This window comes from Callionymus lyra, chromosome 6, assembly GCF_982586985.1.
Source record: "Callionymus lyra chromosome 6, fCalLyr1.hap1.1, whole genome shotgun sequence".
Lineage (NCBI taxonomy): Eukaryota > Metazoa > Chordata > Actinopteri > Syngnathiformes > Callionymidae > Callionymus > Callionymus lyra.
Genome location: NC_141823.1, coordinates 31,454,357 through 31,480,430, shown reverse-complemented (window position 1 = coordinate 31,480,430; position 26,074 = coordinate 31,454,357). Strand labels below are relative to the sequence as shown.

The following is a 26,074-nucleotide window of genomic DNA, read 5'->3' as shown; positions in this document are numbered from 1 at the left end:
AAACAAGTACAAGTTAACTAAACACTAAAAAACAGCATAAAGGTAATTTACAATAGAACAAGACATGTCACATTTAACTTAAAAGCTGCATTATGTACATTTCTCAGTGTGTTATCCAAAAAAATGTATAACATTAGGATGTAGTATCTATAACCTCACCTTTCTGTTACTGAACCACAGTTTATAAGCCAAATGATGGTTGTGGCCGTCTTTGTCAAGAGTTTGAGGGTTCTGAATTATGATTGGGCGCCCAATATCCTTTTCCCCTGCACATTATCTCCTCCTTCTGCATTTTTGTTTAGCCTTTGCACTTTCTGTAGAGTTCCTCCTTGAGGCTGACAACCCCCCAAAAATCCATAGATTAGCCACATCTCTATATATGCCCGAGGGTTCAAACTAAAGAGGGTGGAAAAAGCAGCAGCTTATTGTTGTAAAATTACACTCATAATTTTTAGAACAATAGTGGGCGAATCAATTGCGGAAACTTCTGCCCTGGTTTCTGTGGGTTGGTTGTGTTTTGACCTTGACTGCAGCAAAAGCTTTTTTTTGTAACTGCTTATTGTGTCTGGTAACAATGAAATATTAAAAAAGCATGTGAAATAAAAGGGCTGAAAAGTGAAAGTAGATCATTACATGTATTTTAGTTGTTTATTGGTGTAAAATACAAACAATGTCACTTTCTTGTTCATAACCTAAATTGTGTTTTTCCTTCATCAGGTTTGAAGAAATAGTCAGAAGAGACAAAGTTGAATACCATGCAGGCGGCTCCACACAGAACTCTATGAAGATCGCCCAGGTTAGTCCAGTTTCTACTCATGACCAACAAAGATTTTTTTAGTGGGCGATTGTCTGACCGTTCTTACCGCTTGTCAGAATATAGAGAAGAGCTTTAGTTCGATACATTGTGTGAAATCCAAACCTATCAAAAAAATGAAAGAGGTTTAAGATGAATTATTAGCTGTGTGTGTCTTACATAGCAAACAAATAATAGAGGACGACACATAGCTGCAATTAAAAAGTCACAACTAATTATATCAAACAAATCCTGCCCGTCAGATATTACCATTTAGAAAACAAGTGATCATCCAAATCTTAAATGGCAATCTTAACTTTAATAGAATATTTAAATTAATCATATTTTACGGTAAATTGTGCTTCTTTTGACACACTGTAATTAGCTCGTACTAGAATCATCCAAAGTAAACAAAGAAAAAGCATCTGGCTGTAAGATGTTTGGTTTCCAAGGAGAAATGTGAGCAGTAGCTAAATGAAAGGCTAATGTTAGTAAACATGTTGTGTATCTGGTGTGTGCTTTTGTTTGTGTGCCGGATTCACGTTCACACACACAGGACAGCATGTGTGTGCCTGAGAGTCTGTTTGTGTATTTAGGAAAAGATGGATTCAAAAACATAAGAAGAAAAAACAGGCAGACCCTCAGGCTTCAACCAGTAAACATCCACTGAAGAAAGCTGCATTCCCTCATCCAAACACTCTAATTATCAAAATCAGAAGCTTTTGCATCTTTTGAGTCACTTGCACACATTCACTACTGATTTAATTTGTTTGCATATGGTAACATGTTAAATCAATGCATATATCAGAACAGTGTAAATACCTTTAAACAACTTGTTTTATCTTTATCTTTTTTTATTGACGTTTCTGTTATCTGTTATTTGTGTAAACCTTATTAAGAACGTTAAATAAAATATTTTAAATATTTTTATTTACAGTCTTTGTTATCTCCCCTTTGCAATCACTGAAATGCAGCCATGCAAAATAGTTATCTGACTAAATTGTGCTTCGATGGGCTTGATATCTGCAAGGACTGAGTACCTTATGAAAGTACTGCACAACACAACATGTTATTATCATACGTAATTCGAATCCAAATGTGTTGCTTCCCCTTTAGCACACAAGCATTGATCAGAGAGTTTTATTCTTGGCTGTCAGCCACCAGCTGTTCCCAAATATTTGGAGGCTTTGTCCTTATGTTTGATACGAATTACTTATCAGAGTCAGAATGTTTTTATTGTCAGTTGAGAAAAAAATATACAAGTGCACACACAATGATAAGCTATTTAGTGTTAGGCTGTCAATGTGAAGTATGCATTACACAAATCGAATACACCGACTGTTCTTCTGGAAGGAGGTGGGATTTCCGTAGCGTAGAGAGGAAGGACAATCATTTTTATGATTTCATTGACTAATTTTCAAGTCCTGGATGAACATTATAACACTTTTAGCACACTATTTCAAGGTAATTGGAAAGACTCATTAAAGTCAAGGTTACTTTTTTATTTTTTTGCTTGTGAAATGTTTAGTAAATATCCAACTCGTCAATGTTTGTTTTTTGATTACTTCTGCTTTGATATTCCTTGACTTGAGGGTCCTTTAAATAACAATGAACGTCATAACCCTAGAGCGGCAAATTGTGGAGTGCAATTTAAGAAATCAGAGAAAGAAAAGGAACAGTGGAGTTGATGTAGGTGAAGTGACAACAAAGAAGAAACGGTGAAAAGGGCAGACAGTTAGCTTTTATCATGAAGAGAACGAAGGTTGGAATTATGTGTAGGAAAAAAAAACTAAGTTGCTCTGAACAGGATGATGAACTTCATGCAAGTTATTAATGGAGTCATAATTTATCTTTTTTCAATTTATCTTAATTTCAAAATTTCAAGTTCGTTGAGTGAGGGAAAATCTCTGACGTAGATAAAAACCAAGGAACTTCAAATACCAGAAAAGAGAGAAACATAGGGTAAGTGGAGGAAAAAGCTTGTCACTAGGTTTGATCATGTGCGTAAGGAAAAGTGTGAAAGAAATATGTGACCACAACATAGTATTATTTCCTTTGATGTATATTCTTTAAATTTGTACGTTGTCATCCCTTGCCCTTTGTTCTTTTTATTTGTTCTTTGTTCTTGTTTTTATGAAACTATCGTCTGCTGTGTACTGAAAACCCAATTTCCAGAAAGAGATCTCAAGAGTCTAAATTAAAGTCTATGTATTATCTATTAGTGCGAGGGTGTTGACAGAAAGCAACGTCCAGTGATCTGTAGAAGGCGTTTAGTTAGAAATAAGAGAAAAACAGTGAAGGCAGAGTTCACGATTGATTAGAAGACATTGACGTAGGACGAATGTTATTCAGACCGAGTTAACAAAGTCTGTGGTACTCAGAGAGAGTGGAGAAGAATAGTGAAAGTGCTGAAGGAAACCACAAAGATGTTTTTAAGATGAATAATAGGAAGAGAGATGAGTAGAGTAAGAAGTATTACATTGAGTGTATACGTACCTAAGGGAGAGGCAACGAGTTGTGTTAGAGACTGCATTGAAAAGAAGGTTGAAAAACATCAAGTCAGGATTGCAAGGCAGAGAGAGAGAGATGGAAAGGTTGTTTAACAGGAGAAGTAGATCAAGGTCAGGAATGGAATTGTGCTATCAAGTTGTAGGAGAAAGATGGAAGGAATTATGGGAACTAATGAATGAATATAATGACAAAAATGATGATGATGATCATTACGAGAGACAAGAGGACAGATAGAGGGCTAGTAGTTCACGGGATTAGCAAGCTTGAAGTGAGGCAAACCGAGAAGAGGTTGACAAGTGGCAAACGTCCTCACAGCATCCCATTTCAGATGTTAAACAGAGTGATCAACCGTCAAACCAGACTGTTTAATAAAGGAGTGAAAGCGTGGGTGATTTGTGTTATGATTTTACAATAACTCCCAAATAGTAAGAGGTTGTTAATAGAGGCGTATAAAGAAGATCAGAAGAAGTTTCCTTGTGTTTTTGTAGATCTCCAGAAAGCTTTTAATGGAGCTGTTCGCATGGTGGAGTGCATGGAGGCGACTCGTATAGGTGATCTTGAACTGAGGGACAGTCAAATGTTTTTTCCATTAACTTTCTGGACACATTGGTATTTCCACAGACAAGATGCCTCAAATGGCCCCTGTCAATCTACAGTATGCCTTATAACAAGAATGTTTAAACATTTCAATTTCTTGTGAGCATAATTTGCCCCCAGATTATGACATATTGGCACCTGCAGTATGAGGAAACTTCAAAACCCGCCATATTGTAGAAGCTGAACCATCAAATAGGACTTATATGCCATGCTGCTCAGAATCCACATCAAAGCGACGGGAGGCTAAATGAGATGCTCGATCCAGGTCAGCAATGTTGCTGCTGGAGATGAGAGAGAATCACTATACATGCCAGGAAAAGCCAGCATATGGAAGGATCAATGTCCATGCAAGTACTACTTCCCTCTAACCCCAATAGCTTCATCAGAGGTTATAATAGGTTAAATAGTAGTGGTCCCAGTTACGATTCCTGCACCATGAAGGGAAACCTAAACCTGCAAGCTTTATGGCTGAATCAATGGTAATTGGATTTACTTCACTGAGAATTGACCAAGTGTTAGCTTAGAGGGTTACATATTATTACCACTGAAAAACAGTTTTCCACCACTATAGTGATTCAAGGCTTAGGTTTCTGCATGTGATTTAAACACTCTTTCTTGCAATATTCAGAATACTCTGGATTGATTTATAGATCGTCTTTGTTTGCACAACCTGCTAGTGAGCCATTATCCCTGAGTAGACAATACTTTTGCTGTAGGAAGGTCAAAAAAATGATGTGAAAGACATTTTGTCTGCTTAAGATTAGCCTTGCACGAGAAGACAAAATATGTGTAATAATGTGATCAATAAACATTTTCTTCTAGATAAAACATGTGAACATTACCACTTCATAGTATTTACAATATATGATGGTCATGTATTGCTGAGAGAATATTATTACATGTTTATTTTAATCAACAACAGACTTGTTTACATTTCTAATCAGGTTTACTGAAGAAAATCCACAACAGGCAAAGATTGGAAGGATGAAGGCAGGATTTTAGTCAAATCAAAGGTTGAAACACGCCAACTAACCATTACGAGTATACACACTTTTTACAAAAGTGTTTAAAGAGTCTCTGACTTCAAATGCGTTTGTGCACACACCGCAACAGATCATATCTGGGGCTCATGTATTTTAGCATGACTGGGAAAACTGTCATGTTTCACACGTCCATATTAAGGTAAGGTAAGGTAAGGTAAAACTTTATTGATCCCTCAGGAGGTCTCCTTCGGGAAATTGTTTTTTACCAATAGCCAGCAATTTTTCATAAACAATAAAATAAAAATTAAAAAATAATACATAAAAAATAAAATAAAAAGAAGAACAAAAAGAGGAAGAACAAGATGACACAATCTAAGTCTAAAGATAAAGACAAAGAACATAGGTCAAAGAAAAACAACAAAGACAAAGGATACAAAGACTAACATGGAACAGAACATCCAGATACTCTCTCTGTACTCCTGCCCCCGAACTCAGAATTGTACAATTTAATAGCCCGAGGGATGAATGAGTCCCTGAGTCTGTTTGTTTTGCACCTGGGTAGGAGCATTCGTGCACTCATTCTGCTTCTCTGCTCACTGATGACAGTGTTCAGAGGATGACTGTCATCATCCATGATGGACAGTAGTTTGTTCAATGATCTCCTCTCAGCAACTGTCACCAGTGAGTCCAGCTTCATTCCAACCACAGAGCCAGCCCTCCTGATCAACCTGTCCAACCTGTTGACACTCCTCTTGGACACATTTCCACCCCAACACACCACAGCATAGAACAGGACACTGGCCACCACAGACTGGTAGAACATGCAGAGGAGCTTCTTGCAGATGTTAAATGATCGAAGCCTCCTCAGAAAGTACAGTCTACTCTTAACCTTCTTATATACATGGTCTGTGTTGCAGGACCAGTCCAGTTTACTGTCCAGCCACACGCCGAGGTACTTATAGTTGTCCACTATCTCCACCTCGTCGCCTCTGATGGACACTGGACGTGGCTTTGTCCTCGACCTCCCGAAGTCCAAGACCAGCTCCTTGGTCTTTGAGATGTTCAGCTGCAAGTGGTTCCTCTCACTCCAGTCCACAAAGTCACTTATCAGACTCCTATACTCGTCTTCGCTGTTGTCCCTGATGCATCCAACAATGGCAGTTTCATCAGCATACTTCTGGACGAGACTTAGCTCTGAGTTGTAGCAGAAGTCCGAAGTGTAGATGGTGAAGAGGAGAGGGGCCAGTACTGTCCCCTGAGGTGCTCCTGTACTGCACACCACAGTGTCAGACTTGATATCCATCAGCCTGACATACTGGGGTCGATCAGTAAGATAGTCCGTAATCCAGGAGACCAGACCAGGGTCCACATGCATCTTAGTCAGTTTGTCCTGGAGCAGAGTGGGTTGGATAGTGTTGAAGGCACTAGAAAAGTCCAGGAACAGGATTATCACTGAACCGCTTCCTTTATCCAAGTGGGAGTAGGTCCGATGCAGGAGATGAAGGATGGCATCTTCCACACCAACTGCTGGCTGGTAGGCAAACTGTAGGGGGTCTTGCGCGTGTTGGACTTGTGGCCTGAGATGTTTGAGGACCAGCCGCTCCAGTGTCTTCATCAGCTGCGAAGTCAGTGTCACCGGTCTGTAATCGTTCAGCACACTCGGTCGGATCTTTTTAGGGACTGGAACGATACAGAAAGTCTTCCACAGAGTTGGTACTTTCCCCAGCCGTAGACTGAGGTTGAAGACATGCTGGAGCGGCTCAGCTAGTTCAGCAGCGCAGGTCTTTAGCAGTCGAGCAGACACCTTATCAGGACCAGCAGCCTTCCCTGGACGAATCCTCCGAAGTACATCCTGTACCTGTCCTGTATTCACGATACTTAAAGCCGTGTCCAGATTTCCACCCAAAAAATGATCCTCTGCCTGCGTCTATTGTGTTAATGACCAAGTCACCCAACAAATTTAAACATATGGCATTTGAATTTGTCTTCTTGTGAGAGTTGTTTGAACTGCCTTGTGGAAGAAGATCACTGAGCATGAGGATCTTGATTTTACTGCAGCATTTATTTAAAACTATTCTAAATACCACCTATTGAAATTTAACTGTAATGTAATTATTAGTTATTCTTAATTTGTACTGTAAATTCCTAACGCTGGTACTCTGTTTCACCCTACATACACTATACATAGTTTCCTGGTTGATAATTTGTTTGCGAATTGTCATCTGCATAAATGCCCAGATCTGGGTGCAATAAAATAAGATCTCAACCAGTGGCGGTTAGTGAAAAATATTCTAGGTGGGGCTCTTTTCCAGTGCATTTCCCTGCCTATATACCATTGGAAAAATCAGTCGATAATAATCTTAGACTTAGAAAGAAAAACAAAAAGCTAAATCAGTGGGAGGGGGATGCTATGGACCAGCCACTGGTTTCAACCTGTCAAATAAATCTGATATAACTATAATTATAATTATGTAACAGTATCAGTATTAATAGACCATTTAGTGTAGTTGAGCAGCGTGAGTACAGAGCTCTGTGAACGGTTTTTGCTTCCAGATTGTTGGTTTTTGCCAAAGCTCTTAAACACAAGGCCCAGCAGGTCCTCCTGACAAGAAGGGTGCTTGACTGGATGTTGCGGGTCTGAAGCATTACAGTAACCAGCCCAAGACCTCCACTCACATCGTTTCACACATCAAAGAGCTTTGGCTTACATCGGTCCTGGTAGGCGTTCAAGAAAGTCATTTACTAAGTTTAAAGGAAACATTTTGACTTAGTTTTACTACACAGATTTAAAATTTGGTACCACTCAGCACATGTAGTCGTTATCACAGGTGACAGTATGTGGAGGGTGGGTGGGGGGGTTCACCGAGGGGCTATATCAAGGAGCACAGTCGATTCATTTAGACAGAACTTCAAAGTCCTCCAACAGCTCCTCCGGGCTCACAGATTGAAGTCTGAGCAGAGACAGACACATAAGGAGTTATTGCTGCTGTCAGGGAACGAGATCCGAGCCCAACATGGTGTGCAAACCAACATTCTCATTACATCCCTGTTCGCTTCATTGACATTTTCTTTCCCTACACTGTGAGCAGATTAACTACCTTTTCTCTGGTTAAAAACGTATAAATGTTCTGATACGTTATGATACCTTTGTTTCTTTCTTTCATGATACATTCACAGTCGTCAACACCGTTCTCCTGCGATGTCTCGATTCATGCTTGATAACTCCTCCAAGTAAAAGCTTTTGAGAAGTCTGCCAACCCTGTTATGGCACTGATGTCTGTTTAACATTTCCTCAGACCTGGTGAGGAGTGGAATGGGGATAAATGGGGTCCAGACTTGGATGTTGATCCTGAGCTTCTAATTGAAAACATATGTGTACTTGCACAGTTTTATGTTCTGTTGAAAAAAAAAAAAGTCCCAGAGCAAAATCTCATGAGTTCAGATTTTGCGAGGGCAAACTAATTATAGGTTTGATGTCTCTTTGACTTGTTTTCCTGAAAGCAGTATTCCATTATCTAATATTTGGCTTTTGCAGCCTGTTTTATTAAATAAATAAAGCAATTGTTTTTCTCCTGGCGAAGAGGTAAACTGAAGAAATTGCTTGGCCTTGGTACCACTTAGGAAAAGTAATTTGGGTACGGCTTTTGTTTTCACGATGTTAATCGACAAATAATTGTAAATAGCTTTACTCACTAATTACTGCTCTGAGTATTAATTAACACTAGAGTAGGGCTGAGTGATATATAAGATATAAACAGTGCAAAACCAAATATATCAATTTCCTCTGAAATTCCATGTAAAGACCAGCCAACCACAAACCTCCTTTGCTGGTGATTGACAGCTGAAGCAATCAACAAACAATCAAAAACAACTAAATATGTATAAAATCTTATATAACATCCAAAGGTTTTACTTCACTTTAAGGCAATGGCGGCTCCAGACTTTATCTGCTGCAGGTGTTAAGGGGATGCTAAACTCTAATATCTAATATCTAATCAAATATTTTAATTAAAAGCTGCATTTATCACTTCACTCTCACCTTAAGTGATAATTATTTGATACATCTAAATTCATCTCTTCCAAATTAATTATTGGTAGCTTGTCACCTGTTCTCAAAGTACTTTATTTAATTCTCTTAAGTTGGGAGATTTTCATCGCCTCGGAAGAGCTTGCAGCTACAAATATTTCACGCCTCCCTTGAAGAAAGAGTGTTGATAGCCGATTTAAATATGCCTAGTGGTCCGTTGCATAGAGCAGAAATCAAACCGCTCAACTGGATGTTGTCAAAAGTGTCTTGTAGCTTCAAGACGGGTTAATATTACGACCTTCTTTTAGCCTTTTAAGGGCTCTTAGTTCTAGCTATTGGTCAGTGCATAGCTGAGCAGGGTCACTGTGTTAAAGATTTGTTATGAATCAATGGATGCAAATACATTTTTCCTTTTGTTGTGAGTTTAATCCTTTCCCATCTTGGCTTGTTGTCTTGTCTATGCCAGGTGTTCTGGAGAGCAGAGGATGTGTTAGCCTATTGTTTTTTTTCCTCCTCTAAAGCGTCAGAGGAAACCTACGGCTCATTCGCTTTGATGAGCGATGTGTTCATGCGTGGGTTTCAATGTCACCCGCCATGAGGCAGCTGTGATGTAGCTGCTCACGTCTGTGCTGCCATTTACTCAATGATAAAGTGGGAGGATCACTGTTGCCTCCACACCCAACTTCTCATTAGGCCCGTGTTCATCCACGCACTGTGTTGGCACGTGTTCCTCCTACCTAGACCATATTGTGACGGCATCACACCAGCATTCATTCTGGATGATCACAATGATAGAGGCTGACTAGGCGATTATACAAGGATTTGTCTGAACAAGGATTTGTTTGCAGCCCATGGCCCAGCCACAGGGTGCCTCCTTTCTTGTGTTTCCTCAAATTTGGCTTTCACACAGAAATGTGTTTGATTTAATTTTCCCCTCAGATGCACAAGATCTGGATGCCTGGTGAGAAATGACAAACTGAGGCTAAGGTGACACATTACTGGCTTGTTGAAGTTAATTTGCCGTCAAATGTGCACCTGATTTTAGCCGCCAAAAGAATGACACTTAAGTCAAGTGTTTCTCTTAAGCATGTCCTGGTGAAAGTAGTGATTAACAATCACGGTTGGGAAATAGAATGTGGCAAAAGGATTTCAATTCAATACTTTGCATAACATGTCATTGGTACCATGCTCACATCGGTCCGTTGAATTTTCTTTCTTGGCTTTTTCCACGACTGCCCCTGCCCCGGGCAAGTACTGCGTGAAACTTAAAAGGACTTGCCTTGTCTGGCAACCTTCCATGTCACCTGACAGAGGAATATTGCTCTCAGGGCTCTCGCTACTCTTGCCTTGTTAATGTTTTCTTGCGAAAGGACTGGCAGATGTAATGATGATTCTTAAATCTGTTTATCTAAATTGTTTTTCTCCGTCTTATGATTGTGCCAAAAGTAATTATCACATTTTTTTTAATTATGTTGTTGCGGTTCAATCAAAATCTGTTATTGAAATCTTGAAATAATTATTTTATATTGAATGTTTATTATTGAATGTAGTACAAATTGTTTTTTAAGGCTGAGAGCAACATGTGCTCGCAAGATTCATATGTTCTGTGATAAAATATGATGAAGTTAGCCAAGCAGTCGTCAAGTTAGCTCAATAAAGGTGGGGCAGCCGATTTCTTTCCTGCACATTTTTCTTCCACGCTGCTTTTTCTCTAGACACAAAAATGAACATGTGTTTTTTTTAAATACCGTATGGTAGTTAATACTTAAAAAGTCTCTCTGGTTTTGTTTTCTATTTAATAGCTTTATACATTATTTTGTGTGTTTTCACCTCTCCACACAGCTTTTTTATTACAGCAGGATTTTTTTGTGGAGAAATCGTTAATATTCAAAACTGGCTGCATCTTTAATTATTTTGCCAGATCTAGTATCTATGTGTTGTAACCAGTTTTAAGGTTTCATACTTCTCTTTTATCATTTATTTTATAGTTAATTTGTTTAATTTCCACAACTTCCATGTGTGTCATTTTACGAAATGATTGAACTTCAATTAAACAGAAAAAATCCAGGACTGTCCATTTTTTGAAAGACATTCTCATTATTTAAAACCCATTTTGCCTGCATAATTTTGTTTTTCACTTCACACATAAATGTGTTGTATTAGTATTATTTTTTGATAAATAAAATAAATTTTGAAAAATAATTATTGCTTTCCTCTCATAAAATGTCCTCAATTGTATATTGTAGTTTTGTTTTTTAATTTTGGATTAGAATTATTTGGATTCTGAAGTTAAAAGATTTCAGCTCAAAATGACTGAATCAAGTACTGTTGTATACTATCTGAGTTGGCAAGTATACCATTCAGTTAAACAAATGCCTTGACTTGTTAATTTAAACATATCGTATCTTTCTACCAAAGATGAGCAAGTAAATGATTAATTGAATTAATTTTGTAGGTGACTCTGGCCTCTGTGTATTAATTTGCCATCTGAAATTCAAAACGGAAATGTGTCTAATTTAATTGTACATACATCATGCCATTCACAATATCTATGAACAGATTATCATCCTAATGCTGTAAATATCGTTTATATTTCCAAGAGCTCCTCTAATGGACTGGACCTTAAATGACAGGGTTTATATTCTGAAACATGTACCAGTCTAAATTTACATTTTTGGGGTAAAACAAATATATTGAGGAACTTGAATGCAGCTGTTATTAACTTTAATAAGGGTTGAGAATCAAACGCCCGCCTACTTCCACGTCCATTTTGTGGACATAATTGAAGTAACTGCTCGCTAGAAAAAATCTTTCATCTGAGTCTTTTGAATTCTAATCTGATGGCAGAATGGTGCCCCTCTCTCACATTTCCCCACTGAATATCTGTGGCAGGAGAATTTATTTGGCACATTCTCAGCGTGCTCCCACTCTTTGCAGTTGATGTGTTGCATAGCAACTGAGGAAAAACAGCTTTAAATATTTTGGTTAAAAAGGGTTTTTGAGAAAATAAAGAACAGCCTGCAATTACTGTTCATTTCTCCCAAGTTCATTAGTTTAAGAAGCTGCAATGTTGTGCCAAGCAAAAAATGAAATACCAAATTAGGCTTTGTGTTTTTCCTGAAAAAAAAAAGCAGAGCTGCCATCTCTTGAATATTGCTTCCCCATGTGCCAATTCAACAGCTCATCTGTTCGTCTCAAGCAGTTTTGTTGATCAAATCAACAGTGGCAGCTGTCTGTACCTTTACTAATTTGCAATAGTCTACAAGCAAAGCTCACAGCAGCTTCCCGAGTGCAGCTTGCCTCGCTTTTTCAAGCCAACTGAGTATATCTGTGACCGGATAGAAAATGTGTAGGTGAGTGCAAATTTAAAGTGATGTGCCTCAGGAAAACGGATGGAGCGATGGGGATGGGGGCACATGTGGAGCGAGAGAAGGCAGGATGACGCACAGCAGGTGACAGACAGACACTAATAGTAATGGCTCTTATCAGCGCTTCGCTCGCTCCCTCTTTTCACATGGGCTCTGACATCCTCCTCCTACTCCACCCTCTCCATCTAGCAGGTGGTGCTGTGAGCTCGCTGGCTCATGCAGCTTGCTGAGACGGAAAGAGCCTGCCAAACACCGGTCCCCTCACATATAAATTGCATCATTAACATCGTCTAGATTATTCCAGGATCTCCCACTGGGTTTATGGCAGCTCCAGCTCGACTTAACTATTTGACTTCGTGAAGACATTCAGGTTTCTAAAATGAGCTGAACTTGAGTCTGCATTAAAATGCATCACCTGTGTTCTCTCAAAGTTTGAATACAAGTTTCTGTTTCCACGCTGCAGATTAAGCATCTGGTCACTCTTTACGTCCTGTTCCTATACATTAGAGTTCATGCCATAAAGTGCCAGTCCGAGGAAACAGCTCTCACCATTGCCAAATTTCAAAAAGTGTTTTAATTAATTATCAACTATTACTACAACTACTAACTACACACAAAAAAAAATATGGTACTCCTCGTTTACTAAAAGACTACCCGAAAATAATCAACGAAAAAAAAAATGTCAAGAATTTAAGCAATGGAAATCATACATCGCTTTTAAACCCTTGTAAGGAAATGACAACTTTACTGTAATCAATCATCTAGATTTAACACACATTTCAAATAGTCACTTGATTAACTGATAATCATTCATATTTAATTCATATTAAATAATCATTGTCTTGCATTGCATTCACTTAAACTAAACTCAGGTTCACAGGCTGGGGAGGGGTCGGTTCATCGAAACCAAAATCCCCACACCCGGGTTCAACAGAATTGCTTAAAAATGAAGAGGCCTGGACCAAGAAAGGACTGAATTTAATGTGACCTTAAGAACCAGTTCCATCAAGGTGTGTCCTTGCATCACAGATGCCTACAAACTTGTAATTTGTCAGTCAGCCCCTTCATAGGGTCACAAGTAGTCATTGCGCTGTTTGGTGACATGGTGTGTACAAGACTGAACATGGACCGAAGAAGTGATGGAGGGAGTTGTCTCGTGAGATTAGGAAAAAGACTGTGAGATCTAAAATCCATGCGACCAACCTCCCTGAATGTTGCCGCAGGAAGAAAAACAGATGACGAATTCAAAAGAGACTAACAATATGAATGGTAACAAAAGAGTCGAGACGAAACGTAAATTAAAAGCATTGAAAATGAACTCCAAGGTCGAGCTACATCAGTGTCGGATCATACCACCCATTATTGTTTGAGTTAAAGTGGACTTCATGGGAGACCATGATTTTTGAAAAAGTAATCATAAAAAAGCCTTAGTGACATTTGCAAAAAATCTGTGTTGACAAAGTCACAAGGCTTCTGGGAGAAAGTTTTATGAACAGACCAGACAAGAGCCGAACATCAGGCACATCACCGCAAATCAAGAAAATGATTTGTATCTACATTGTAACATGGAGGAGGCTCTGATTGATTCGGGGTGTGTTTTGCAAATCTCATGACTACCAAGGTATTCCACATGGGTCTTGCAACAGGACAATGACTCTGAACACACAGCAGAAATCACCCTAAAATGGCTAAAAAGGAAAAATCTAACTATACTGATGTGGCCTTCTATGATCCCCAAGCTAATTCTTATTTCCTGTAGAAGCTGAAATGTGCCGTCTGCAGAAGCCACCTTCAAACCTGTGACAACTACAGCAGTCCGCTCATTAGTTGGCCAAGATACCTGCTCAGAGTAGAAAAAGTCTCATTGACACATAAAGAAATGGTTAGATTGCAATGATCGCCTCAGAAGGCAAATATTTATTTAAGAGTCCCATAACAGGCCTGTTAAACCACGATTAAAAATAAACGTCTGATTTGAATTTGTTAATTTTCATAGACTTGTTTATTTATTATTACTTTTTCAAGTTGTTTCTGGGACCATTGTGGATTTTTCTTTCATTAAACAAGGGGTACAAACTTTTTCCACATCTTTATCCACTTTCAACAAATTGAGCTTTATCTTTATTTTTTTCCACTGTTTTGCAAAGTTGAACACAGACTAATCCCTTTCCGGACTACTCCTTGAAAATGCATGTGTATCTGGAAAAAGTCCTCAGGCTACACTATGATGTAATATTTATATTGTAAAAAGAAAATCATCGCTAATAAGCACCTGATCCAGAGAGACACATTTAAAATGCATCTTCATACCAGATCAAATGTCGTCTCTTCTTTTGCTTAACATATAGTGTGAACAACTGCACCCTTCAAAAGGTAATTTATTGTTTAAATAATCTATTTCTCACTGAACCTCAGAAGAGGCCTTTTAAACTAAGTTAACATCAGCCTGTGGAGTTGTAGGGAGCTTCTTTTGCAGATCATTTGGCAATTAACTTGTAATTACACTTGGAGGTCGGGGTTAAGCTCCAAGTTAAAGGTTGAAGCAGCAAACACTTTCTATGATCCTCTAACTCCATTATCCTCTCTCACTGTTACAAGGTTTTACCTCATGGGTAGAATACATTACACAAAGCCCCTTGGCAATTACTCCTCACTGAATATCCTCACGGTGTATCATCCATGATTAATCTGGTACCCCCTCTGCCCTAGTCCACCACAGGCCAGGCTTTGCTTACAATGCTTTTTTCTACAGAATATTAAATGGTCATAAAAGCACCAACCTTTCAATTTTACTGGCAACTGGGGAAAGTGAGAAAAGCAAGAGAGGAGCCAAATCCAATGCAGTAATAACAGATATTCCGGCATGGCACAAAATAAAAGGGGTGGAATCCGAAGGGTTATTAGGAGTGGGGTGGGAGGAGGAGGGGGTGCCAAGTAGAGTTGAATAAAGGAACATTTATTTTTGTGCTTTGGCCTGTAACAGCCTCAGGAAATGGCTCAGTCCCTTGATCGGGTGCAAATCCTATTAACTTACAGTGCTTTTACTCGGGGTAATGGGCTCCACCTTTAGACTTTGGAGAACACTTTCCCCCGCGAAACACTGATACGGTGTCTGGAGGGTTCAGTGTTGGGAAGTGCACAACTTTGGCAAAGACTAATCGAGTTAAACAATTTACTTGGCTCGAGGAGCATAGAGAGAGTATGTTGATATCCTACAAGCTTATTCAACAGGGCCCTTCACATGTTCCTAACCCAATACTGACGGATCAGTGCACTGATTTAGTTCAAGATGTGGTTATTAGAGCCCTTGAGAATTGAAACGTGATCCATGGGCAGCTTTTTCTTTCTCAGGAGTCATGAAACCACTTCTCAAACCACTTGAACCACACCAGTCGCCGTGGGTTCCCAGTGAGGTAGAGGCTCAGAGCTAAAGGTGATAAAGGCATGTTTAATGTTGTGTCTGGGTAACATCCACCTTCACAACATTATGAGTCTCATCACTGTTATATGCAAACTTTTACCGCTAAAATTATTATGATGATGTTTCAGAAATGGCTTTAGTATTGAGCTGCCGCCATCCTGTAATTAGCCCACTGCGAGAACCTCCAGAGAAAAGGCAACGCTCTATCAAAGCATAACAGCTCCAATTAGGAGACTGCACTAAATTGAAAATCGCCATAGTGGGTGGCAACGGACCCATACTAAAATGCAGTAAACTGCTCTTTTACAAACATAGTTCCCACATTTTTGTGAGCTGGCAAGATGAAGTATCAATCCTTCCCGCCCCCTCAAAGCCTAGTCTAAACTTGTGCCCACCGTGATCATGTGTGATGCTCTGGGTGTCTACTGATGGATTACTTGAGTCTGGACCTGCTCATAAATCCATGTTCTGCTGCATGTTCTTCTCCTGTCACTTTTAGACCCCGTGCCTGCTGTCATCCAGCTGTCTCGTGTCTGCAGAGTTACAGTGTGCACCCGTCACATCCGATTTATGGCAGCGATTTGTTGTGCACCATGGGAGATGCACTTTCTTTGAAATATTTACTGTTATTGTTGATGTTTGGATTTTCAGAGCAGGATTTAAGATTCTTTAGCTTTCTTGTGCTGTGGTTTCATTTTTACATTGAGATCACATGGGGGGCCACACTGTTTACATCTTTTGGGATATGGTCCCTTTTAGCAGTACATTTCGAAAAAGGGGGGGAAAACCTATACAATACTTGCACACATTTATACCATTTATGTAGCTTTTTGACAGTGGTCTGTCACATTTATATTCTAATGTAGGAATTTTCCCCTTTTACTTAATCCATCATCAATGCTTCTCCATAAGAAAACCTTCTTACATGGCTACAGGGATTTAAAAAAGAGAGCCTGTGCTTCAAACATGTTTACATCAGTGATCCAGACCCCAGCTCGGGCTCTGAGGTCTGTGGATCAGAGTCTACTGATGGTTCCGTGCACACGCTTCCGGACCAGAGGAGAGAAATCCTTCCAGGCTATTGCTCCAAAGCTTTGGAAAGATCTTCCTCTCTCTCTGTGTTTGATGGAGTCTACTGAATCCATCAAGAAACATCTGAAGACATTCTTATTTGTGCAGACTTTTCCATGATTTTCTGGGACTCCTGTGTTTGTCTTGTCCTTTCAAAGCATGTATTTTAACTGTATACTGTTTTTGATTGTTAAAGCACTTTGTTACCCTGGTCTAGAAAGGGTCTTTACAAATAACCTCTACTTACTTACTAACTTACTAGTATATGTCACTGTTAAACACTTGCTCTGGAAGACATGTTGCAAGCTTGGATGTTTGGCTGATTGTTGGTCTCCTTCAAAAGTTTCTAGATTGTTTCGAGGTGGTTGTATTATTCTTAGCCATTGCAACCTTGATTTCCTACAGTGAGACAATGAATGCATGTTCTCTCTGGTGTAAAATAAGCGGAATGAGTCAGCGAATACTGACGAGTTTCCACCACATGTTCTCCAGCATGTTAAGGGAGCAGCGATAACCTTGCTTGGATTATCTCTTAAGCAATTTAGATAATATGTCTAATTAGAATTCTAATGTAGCGCAGGGAGATTTTTGATAATTATTCAGGCTTCTCTGTGGTGATTTTTGTCGAGCTTTTCTTCACAGACAAATTCATGGCTGATTAGATTATCTGATCGAGGTACTATTATAAGATCCAACATGTCTCTGTGAGACTGAGTCACTGAGGATGAAACTGTGAAGTGGAGAAGTATCAAATTGTTCAGCTGTGAAGAGAACACGTTTTCTTCTTCACCACAAAGGGGCTAAGAGTCGGTGACATGTCGGGAGTTTGAGGTTCATAATTGTAGTGCATTGATCAAGATCTTGTTATCATTAGTTTAATTAAATACTTTTCGATTATGAGACTCCAATCACGGCTTTCTCTCTCTCTCTCGGAAGTGCAGCAAAGATCTGTTGAATTTCTTCTGTGTTCTTTATACCACTATCGTATCACTATAACAGCTAAATTAACTAGGTTAAATGTTTTTGATTGTGACAATTTAGGACATGCCATGTGTGAGACAATGAGCTTGATTGTGGGGAATAGGCACATACAATAAATCAAAGATATATCGCCAAGGTAGCATTCATAAAATAAAATTTGGTGAAAAGAGATTAAACAATTATGCAACACTACTGTGTTATTGATAATAAAAGTTAATGTTCAATGATTCACATCGATCATTTTAAAGATGGGGGCAGTTGGCAGATGATAAATATAATAAATAATTATAAAAAATATAATATTAATAATATATAATAAGTAGTGTTTTTCCTAGCAATTGTTAGCTCATACAAATAAAGATCATAATAATGAAATGTTCCGCTCAGTTCCAAATTTTGCAGCTTGTGTAATGTTTATCTGTCTATTTACCTTGACTCTATATTGAGGATAGTTCCCATTCCCTGTGTACATTCCTGCCTTGTAAATATTGCAACTGGTACACCTGTGGATATATCTGAGGCTGCTTGAAAATATGAGAATTCAAAATGCACATGAAAACAACAAGCATTCATAATGGATGTTTTCTCCAAGAACAAACATTTCACGACTTCTATTATCCCATGAACAGACAGGTCAACCTGACTGGGATTTGAAAAAAGAGTTCCATCATTCTTCTGCTGAAGAGAAACTCATGGTATAGTGGTTGGTTTCCCATCCTACACCTATCAGAACATGTGTAAATAGATTGGAATAGAAACCACCTTGGGTACTGAATAAGCATAAAAAGGGCTGTATAAGTCAGATACATTTAAATGACATTGAAGTGTTGCATTTGCTAAGTAAAAACTGGATGTAATAGAATGTCTCACGAAACATGGCTAAGTACTGCCAGCTAAGCGTGTTACCCGTAATTCCATAATCCAATGGAGCAAAACCTTGGTTCATTTTCAACTAATCCAAATTTTTAACATTTAGAGCAGTTTTGAACTAAACTGTAAATTGAAGACTAAGTGATGCATTCAGTCAGACTTCAACATGGTGGTGCACTGGTGTTTAACATGTGGTCTCTTTTCTTGGTCTCACATGTTACCTTGTAATGCCACATTACATGTCTCCTTTAATGGAAGAGTAAGAACATTGCCAATGCCGATCTTGATTTTGAAAATGTGTTTAATGTTGTAATGTGGCTACTCGATATTGCCTACATGTAAAAAAAAATGTTCCTGGTATGAGGAAGCAGCATCTTAGGAGGTTTAGATGCATATTAATAAACATGTATTTCGCCTGAATAAAACGATATAAAACATTACTGTGATCAAAATGTCACCATCAACAAATCCATTATATCTTTGGGTTGGATTTTGAGTGGGAAGAGGCGATTTCAAGGAATTATATTGTCATTCCATTCAATGATTGAATGGAGCAAAATTTCTGAGGCCTAGGAATGACAGCAATACAACAGCACATCAAACAAAACAAGCTCCGGAGTAGACTTGGGTATATATTATGAAATCAGTTCAGAAATAAATTTGGTGAACTCCATGTAAACCCATACAAATGTGTAATATTCTAGTACAGAAGTGAATGAACTGCTTGTGTGGGTCTGTCTTTTTTAATGATTTTATATAGCCTGCATTCTCCTGGGCATTCTCCCTACAGCAACACAAACCTGTCAATAGTGGCAGGAAACTCTTTACTCAAGCACATCAGGGTGAATAAGCGACACAGAAAATCTAAACCTGGAATGGTGTGTTTTGAAAATTGCCCACCACAAAGGAGTTAATGACGGATCCTTGCAGCATAATTGTCTCATTATTCCAGGCAGATGGGGCACCGCTTTAACTAGGGCACATTGTGCTACCTCTCCAGACTCTTTACAAAAAAGACAAACCAGTGTGACAGACTCTCCAGCACTGAGTAGGAGGGTGAGTGAAAGAAAGAAAGTAGAGAGGAGGAAGAGGAGGGGGGGTTTGTCAATGAGCATTCCTCCACTCGATATGTTACCACAGAAACAAATGTATGGTGTAAACATAGTGTGGATCACAGCTCCTGGGAGGTGAATCGCTGCAGTGTAATGAGGTTGGTTTACATGCTCTCTCAGCTTCCCACCTCAGCTCACTCAATACTTAGACCCTCTAATTAAAGAGAATCGGCCACCAGATAATTGATCACATCACTTGCCTCTTCCGCCACTGTATGTCCTTAGACTACAGTTTATCTGAGAAAGCAATTACATTTTTTTTTCTCTTTCTTTCTCTTCGGTCCGCAGCGGTGCGCTGTCAATAAGGTTTATTGAATTGAGATAAAGACGTCTGAGGTCCATCACAGAGTTTCGACGACGCCAGGTGGGAAGTGACGGGGCCGACAATCGACCTCTGCACCATTGATTTCCACTGACACCGTGTTGCACCGGATAATTGCAGAGTTAAACAAAGTGATTCATGGAAAGTAAATATATCAGCAGGACGGCGATGAGGAGGATAGAGTGGAGTCTCATGTTAACTTAGATGAGAACAGGGGCAGACGGGTTTATTTGGCAAACAGTTGCATGCATTTGTGGTAAATTCCCCAGGATTTATGTTTCACGTCCCTTTGTTGAGTTGCTGTTTGCCAAAAATGAATCCTGTGCTCAGTCCAAGATTCAGTTTAAATGTTAAAGATGCTTAAAGCACATAAAACTTTTTTATATTTTAATAATGTTATAATAACTATATAATTTAGTTTTGATGTGTATCTATATATATAGATATATATATATATCTATATATATATATATTTAATTTGTAATACAATAATGATAGTTGATTAGAAACCTAAAAATATTCTGCAAAAAAAGGCTATGGAGGAAATGTCTTAATCTTATCTGACCAGAAGCAGAACTGTCACCTGAACTGAATCCCTGGTCAATTATTACATCTCAATTCATTCAAGTGTTTTCAGTCAGATTGGTTTGATCACTGTCTGATGTCTACTTTGGCAGCAGCTCACATGGCACCTTCCCAAACAGAAACATATCATTACGAAGTGGGTGTAACTTCCTCCTGCCAGTCACAAAGTGCTGGCTAAGCAAATCTGAATTCTTGTGGCTGCCAGCTGTTAGACATTTCTCAACAAGTCTGTTGGGGTTTTCCCACAATTAGGCGTAAGACATATGTATAGTTGATTTATAGTTGATTTAGAAGTATGAGTTATACACATTCCAGTTGAGTTGAGCAACATATTTATACAGCTTAACCTTTTTTAATGATATTCATTAGCTTCTAGGTTTATGTTTTCATATTCCCAAAGTCAATACATCTTAAATGTAATAGTAATTATTGCATTAGAACATTTTACACACTTTATTTTTTACAGTTTTAACATAGATTAATTTTAACACAAACATAAAAAAAAACTAATCCTGTTTTACTATTATCATCAGATAATATGTTGACACAGCCTATACAACTATTCAGTCTCTTTGCCAATGTGAACTGTTTAACAAACTTTAATCTTAGAGCTTCTGTTGAGGTTACTAAGTGGTAAATCCAACCTCCTGAACATTGCTCCTTTAGTTCAGTGGTGTGAGAGACTTAATACTTCCCCCTGAGCAGATCCTCTGCACAGTTATTGTTCTGGTGACCTTGGTTGTTCCCTCAAAGCTGTCTGCTCGTGCACATTCTTTCCCAGCTCCAAGCTCCGCCGTGTTGGCCGAAGGCTTGCCTCGATGAGATTCGCCAAAGCCAACAGGAGGGTGCAGGTGTTTTTTCTAAAATTGGTTTACATTTTGTTTAAAATATCAAAATGTTCTTCACCCGGAATTACTCTCTGTAAACAATCTCTGGAAACCCTGTGGCCCTTTTCAGTGGAATTACACTTTCTTAACACTGTGCCAAGCAAACACTTAAAGTGTGTTATGCTAGCCTATATGTGTTTGAGTAAGAACAACAATCCTGCCTTGTTTGTTGAAAACCAGTGGAGGGTGGGGGGGGTGGATCAACCTTGGCTCACACTTGCTCTCTAAAGATAATTGTTTGAGCGCTTCTAAAGAGAAAATATACTGAATTAGATCAAATTCTAACGTTTGGCAGAAGCATGGGCTTGTTGGCACCTAGCACAATACCTAAATAGAAATCACATTTTTACCCAAGTTAGATTTCACTGGAATGCATTGTGCGCTTTTCTGGCTCAGAAACGTTAGCGTCTAGAAACATGAAAGTCGCAGCCACAGAGTTTCAGCATATTAACATTATTGGCACATGGGGTGTTATATTTGGCAGTGAGATTCTGGATTCATTGTATATGTAGAGAGCATCTGCCCCAGACTTCAGTTTCTTCTCTTTACACGCAGAGTGTTAAATAGGTCAGGAATATTTCCCTCCCTTTCTTTGGGTCTGTAAAACGCCTGGGATACAGACCTAAATCCTCAGCATGGACGGATTCCAGTGCGTTAATGGTAACCAGGCAGTGTCAAATGACATTGTTTTCGCAGCCGTTCCCAGGATAGCGAGGGGAGCAGAAAATCTATATTTGATTTATAGCAGGGTTTGAATTTATGTTTCAGCTGGCAATAGGAAAGAAAGTGATCTTCTCGCCAGGGCAGGCCTCGCATCATCTGGTGGAGGAAACATCTCTGTATAAATTGCAACTCCCTCCAGTTTCATTTGCACAGCTCAGCCAACAGGAATTTACACCTGTAGGGGATATACTGTTACTATGTGTGTTGGACTCTGTTCAAGCCTTCCAAGCAGAGAAATAGTCCTTTCTTTGTGGGAACGTCAGACCATCAGGATCCCTTAAAAAAAAAAGTATATTATTTAAATAGATGAACTTGTGAGAGAACAATACAATGGTTGTTTTAACAAAAAAAACACATCAAGAGCTCCCATTTGAACTGCACGTTAAAGTAGGATTAGCTTCCATTCAATTATGACTATGTTTACCTTACGTCATGTCTTGAAAGCATCCACTGGATTGGTCATATATCTTTTGATTTCCCCTAAAGTTAAGAAGTACTCCCAGAAAAAACATTATTATAAATGATTTGACTAATTGTACAACCACGTTCAGGTCCGTTCCCTCGAAATAACACATTTTTCTTAAGTATGCTAGATATTTTTTAATCTATAGCCTTTTAAAAATACAAGTATAGATAGATATGCAGCATAGATATCAGTTTAAATTACACTCCAACTTGGTTATTAAAGGGTTATATATAGGGTTATTTTTGTCTCATGTGCTGACCTAAAATCTTTCCTTTGCTGACCCAACACCTGGGTTGTTTGTTTTTCAAACATAAAGTCATCTGGTTAACCTTAACTCCAACTGCCCCTAATTATCCTTATTTGTCAGAGTTCCATTCTCCACCACATGTCCATACACCGGGCGCCCAGACATATCAGCGTGAGGAGAACCTGACAGTAATACAAGGTTTGTGCACAATACCAGTTTCATTCGGCTTGTGTTGCTACAGCTATTAGAGTAGCAACTTGCTCACTTGTTTGTTAGCTAGTTTGTTCCCAGGATATACAAGGAGTACAAATACCTTAATATTGTACTTGTGTACAGTTTTTGAGTGTCTATACTTTACTCAAGTGAAGTGGTGTGTACTTCTTTCCACTACAAATTATGGGAAATATATTTGGTTTTATTGAGCTGCATTTCTCAACAGTGTTCATTGATGATCTTTTCTGAGAATAAGGCATATATATGCTACACAGATTGATAGGCGCATGTGTCATTTACCATTTACTAGAAACGTTTTAGCTGTTAATTAAAGTACGCTCTAATGGTTGTTCATTTTCCTACTGAAAATACAGACCTGATATGTGCTTGTCTGTCACCGCATGTAAATGTTTTAAAAACGAAAACACCTTATTACTTTGTTTTCTTGTTTAGGTCTGAAAAAAATGTGATCCTAATTTTTCACATGCACCGTTTATTTGTTCTTTAATCTGGCATTTAAGTTTTCTGGAGCTGTAAAGGATGCAAGCAAAACTAGGAATCAAACTATGAATGCGTCACTGTACTTTTTCAAGGATCAACACAGCTAGTGACAAATCCTAGTTCTCTGTTTCAAAAAAGGGGTTACAGTTTGTTTAATGAACCACAGTTACCACACGACCAGCTCTTACATGAGAATATAAAAAGCCCTCGCCAATGGAATGCAGGATACATGATTCACCATGGCAACAGGTGAAATATAGCGTCACTCCTCCTACTTCTCCCCCTAGAGTTGAATGATAATGTCCACATATGCAGAAAGTGATGATGTGTAAAAAACACTGAGGGTCCCTTGAAAGTGTTACTTGAAAGAAGAATACATATTTTGTCTTCCATGGTTGAGCAGACTTAAGAAGGACAAATATTAATTGTCAGAAACTAAAGAAGAAATATTGAAATTGAGACTGTGAATAGATTCATTGCAACAGCTCATAATAAACTTGAGATTAATCCCAAATAAATCACACTTTTATTTGATCTTTTTTAATTGTGACTTAAAAGTAAGTAAAGTAAGTAAAGGTTATTTGAAAAGCGCCTTTCCAGACCAGGGTCATAAAGCTCTTTAACAATCAAAAACAAAATACAGTTATAATACATGCTTTAAAGATCAGAAAGAGATTGACTAATAAGACAAACACAGGAGTCCCAGAAAACCAGGGAAAAGCCTGCACAAATAAGAATGTCTTAAGATGTTTCTTGAAGGAGTCAGTAGACTCCATCAAACACAGAGATAGAAGAAGATCGTTCCAAAGCTTAGGAGCAACAGCCTGGAAGGATTTCTCTCCTCTGGTCCGGAAGTGTGTTCAGGAACCATCAGTAGATTCTGATCCACAGACCTCAGAGCCCAAGCTGGGGTGTAAGGCTGGATCACTGGATGTAAGGAGGAGCCTGACCGTGAAACTGATAACCAGTGAAGAGTTTTAACAATCTGAGAATGTGAGTTCTTCTACTAGAGCCGGTCAGAATTCTCGCAGTAGAGTTTTGTATTAACTGCAGGCGAGACAGATCCTTCTTGTTAAGACATGAAAATAAACTGTTACAATAGTCTAAACGAGAAGACACAAACGCATGGATTATAAGCTCCAGATTGTGTTGTTACATAATTTTTCCTAAATTTAGAGATTTTTCTCAGTTGAAGGAAACAGTTGCTGGTCAGTTTTCTGCAGTGTTGAACTAGAGACAGGTTTCTCAGGCTCAGTTAAAAAGTTGAAAGCGATTTCCCTGAGAGAATTGCATCAACATAAGACTGCAACATTCTTTTTTCAGGCAAAATATATGTTTATTACCACAACTCAACAAACAAATGCTGTCAAGATTTTTTTTCTTTTACTGTAAACAAATACACAAGCTGTTCTTGCTTATCCTCTAACATCACCCTTTTGCACACACTCAAGTACACTAAAACGTCTGAACAATACATGATATACAGAGTATACTTAGAACTCCTGACACACACCCACTTTGATAAGAACAAAATGAAATAAGAAAAACTTCTTGGTAATGTTTTTCTTTGAATATCTAGTTTGTTCAAATAAGACATTATAATGCATGTAAAAGACTTAATGGAAAATGCTTTGATGACATAATCATAAATATAAACTTATAATTGGATTTATAAAGTTTTAGTAGTGGTATTGGTCAAGAGAGACACAGGGTTGCCTGGCAAGCAGTTTTGGTTTATGGCTTATGTTGCCATGGTAACTGACCAAGTGTTACGCCAAACATGCCTGAGCTACTTTAGCTTTTCAATAAACCCACACTTTGAAACTGAAGCCATGATTTTAACATTTGTAAAGATTTAGCTGATTGCCCTAGTGACAACATCTACAACATTATATTGGACCAAGATCACATTCTATTAGTATTTAACATGTGTGTAAGCTGAGTTTACATGGAAACCTACTTAATGTGATAGTTTTACTTACCAAAATACAATATTTTATAATTTACTACATTGTTTGTTTAAATAATACTAACATGGAATTTTGTGTTTTAGGCTTAAATATCTATCATAGTTAAACACAGGACAAGGAAATCTGTGGCCTTCATGTTAAATTTCTTATGACTTCCAAGAGTCTCTGTAGGGCGTTTGTTGAAGAACACAGTACACTATTCCAATTTTTTGGCTAACTTTAAAATTACTTAATGAGTCTTTAAATATTGGTTGGATGCTATGTGCAGAAATAAAATATGTTATTAAAAAAATGTTTAATAAACATGCAGTAACGGTTTTCTTAAACGAACTCAGTAACCAATTTTATTATTATTCCGAATTCTTGTATTGAAAAATCTACAAATCTACCAAAAATCATTTGAATTCTCTTTTTGTTGATTTTAAT

At 38.3% G+C, this 26,074-nt stretch overlaps 2 protein-coding genes across 3 annotated transcripts in view; both read left to right on the top strand.

Annotated features, from left to right (window-relative positions):
* kat6b (K(lysine) acetyltransferase 6B) overlaps positions 1-26,074 on the top strand; it is a 173,238-nt gene that overhangs the window by 9,794 nt on the left and 137,370 nt on the right. The window lies entirely within an intron of this gene.
* The window catches only part of LOC148078785 (adenosine kinase-like), a 143,572-nt gene that overhangs the window by 23,984 nt on the left and 93,514 nt on the right, over positions 1-26,074 (top strand). For both annotated transcript variants that reach the window (XM_087792751.1, XM_087792750.1), the window contains one exon: positions 718-796. In XM_087792751.1, the coding sequence (XP_087648877.1) occupies positions 718-796 (79 nt within the window). The remainder of the gene's footprint in view (positions 1-717; positions 797-26,074) is intronic.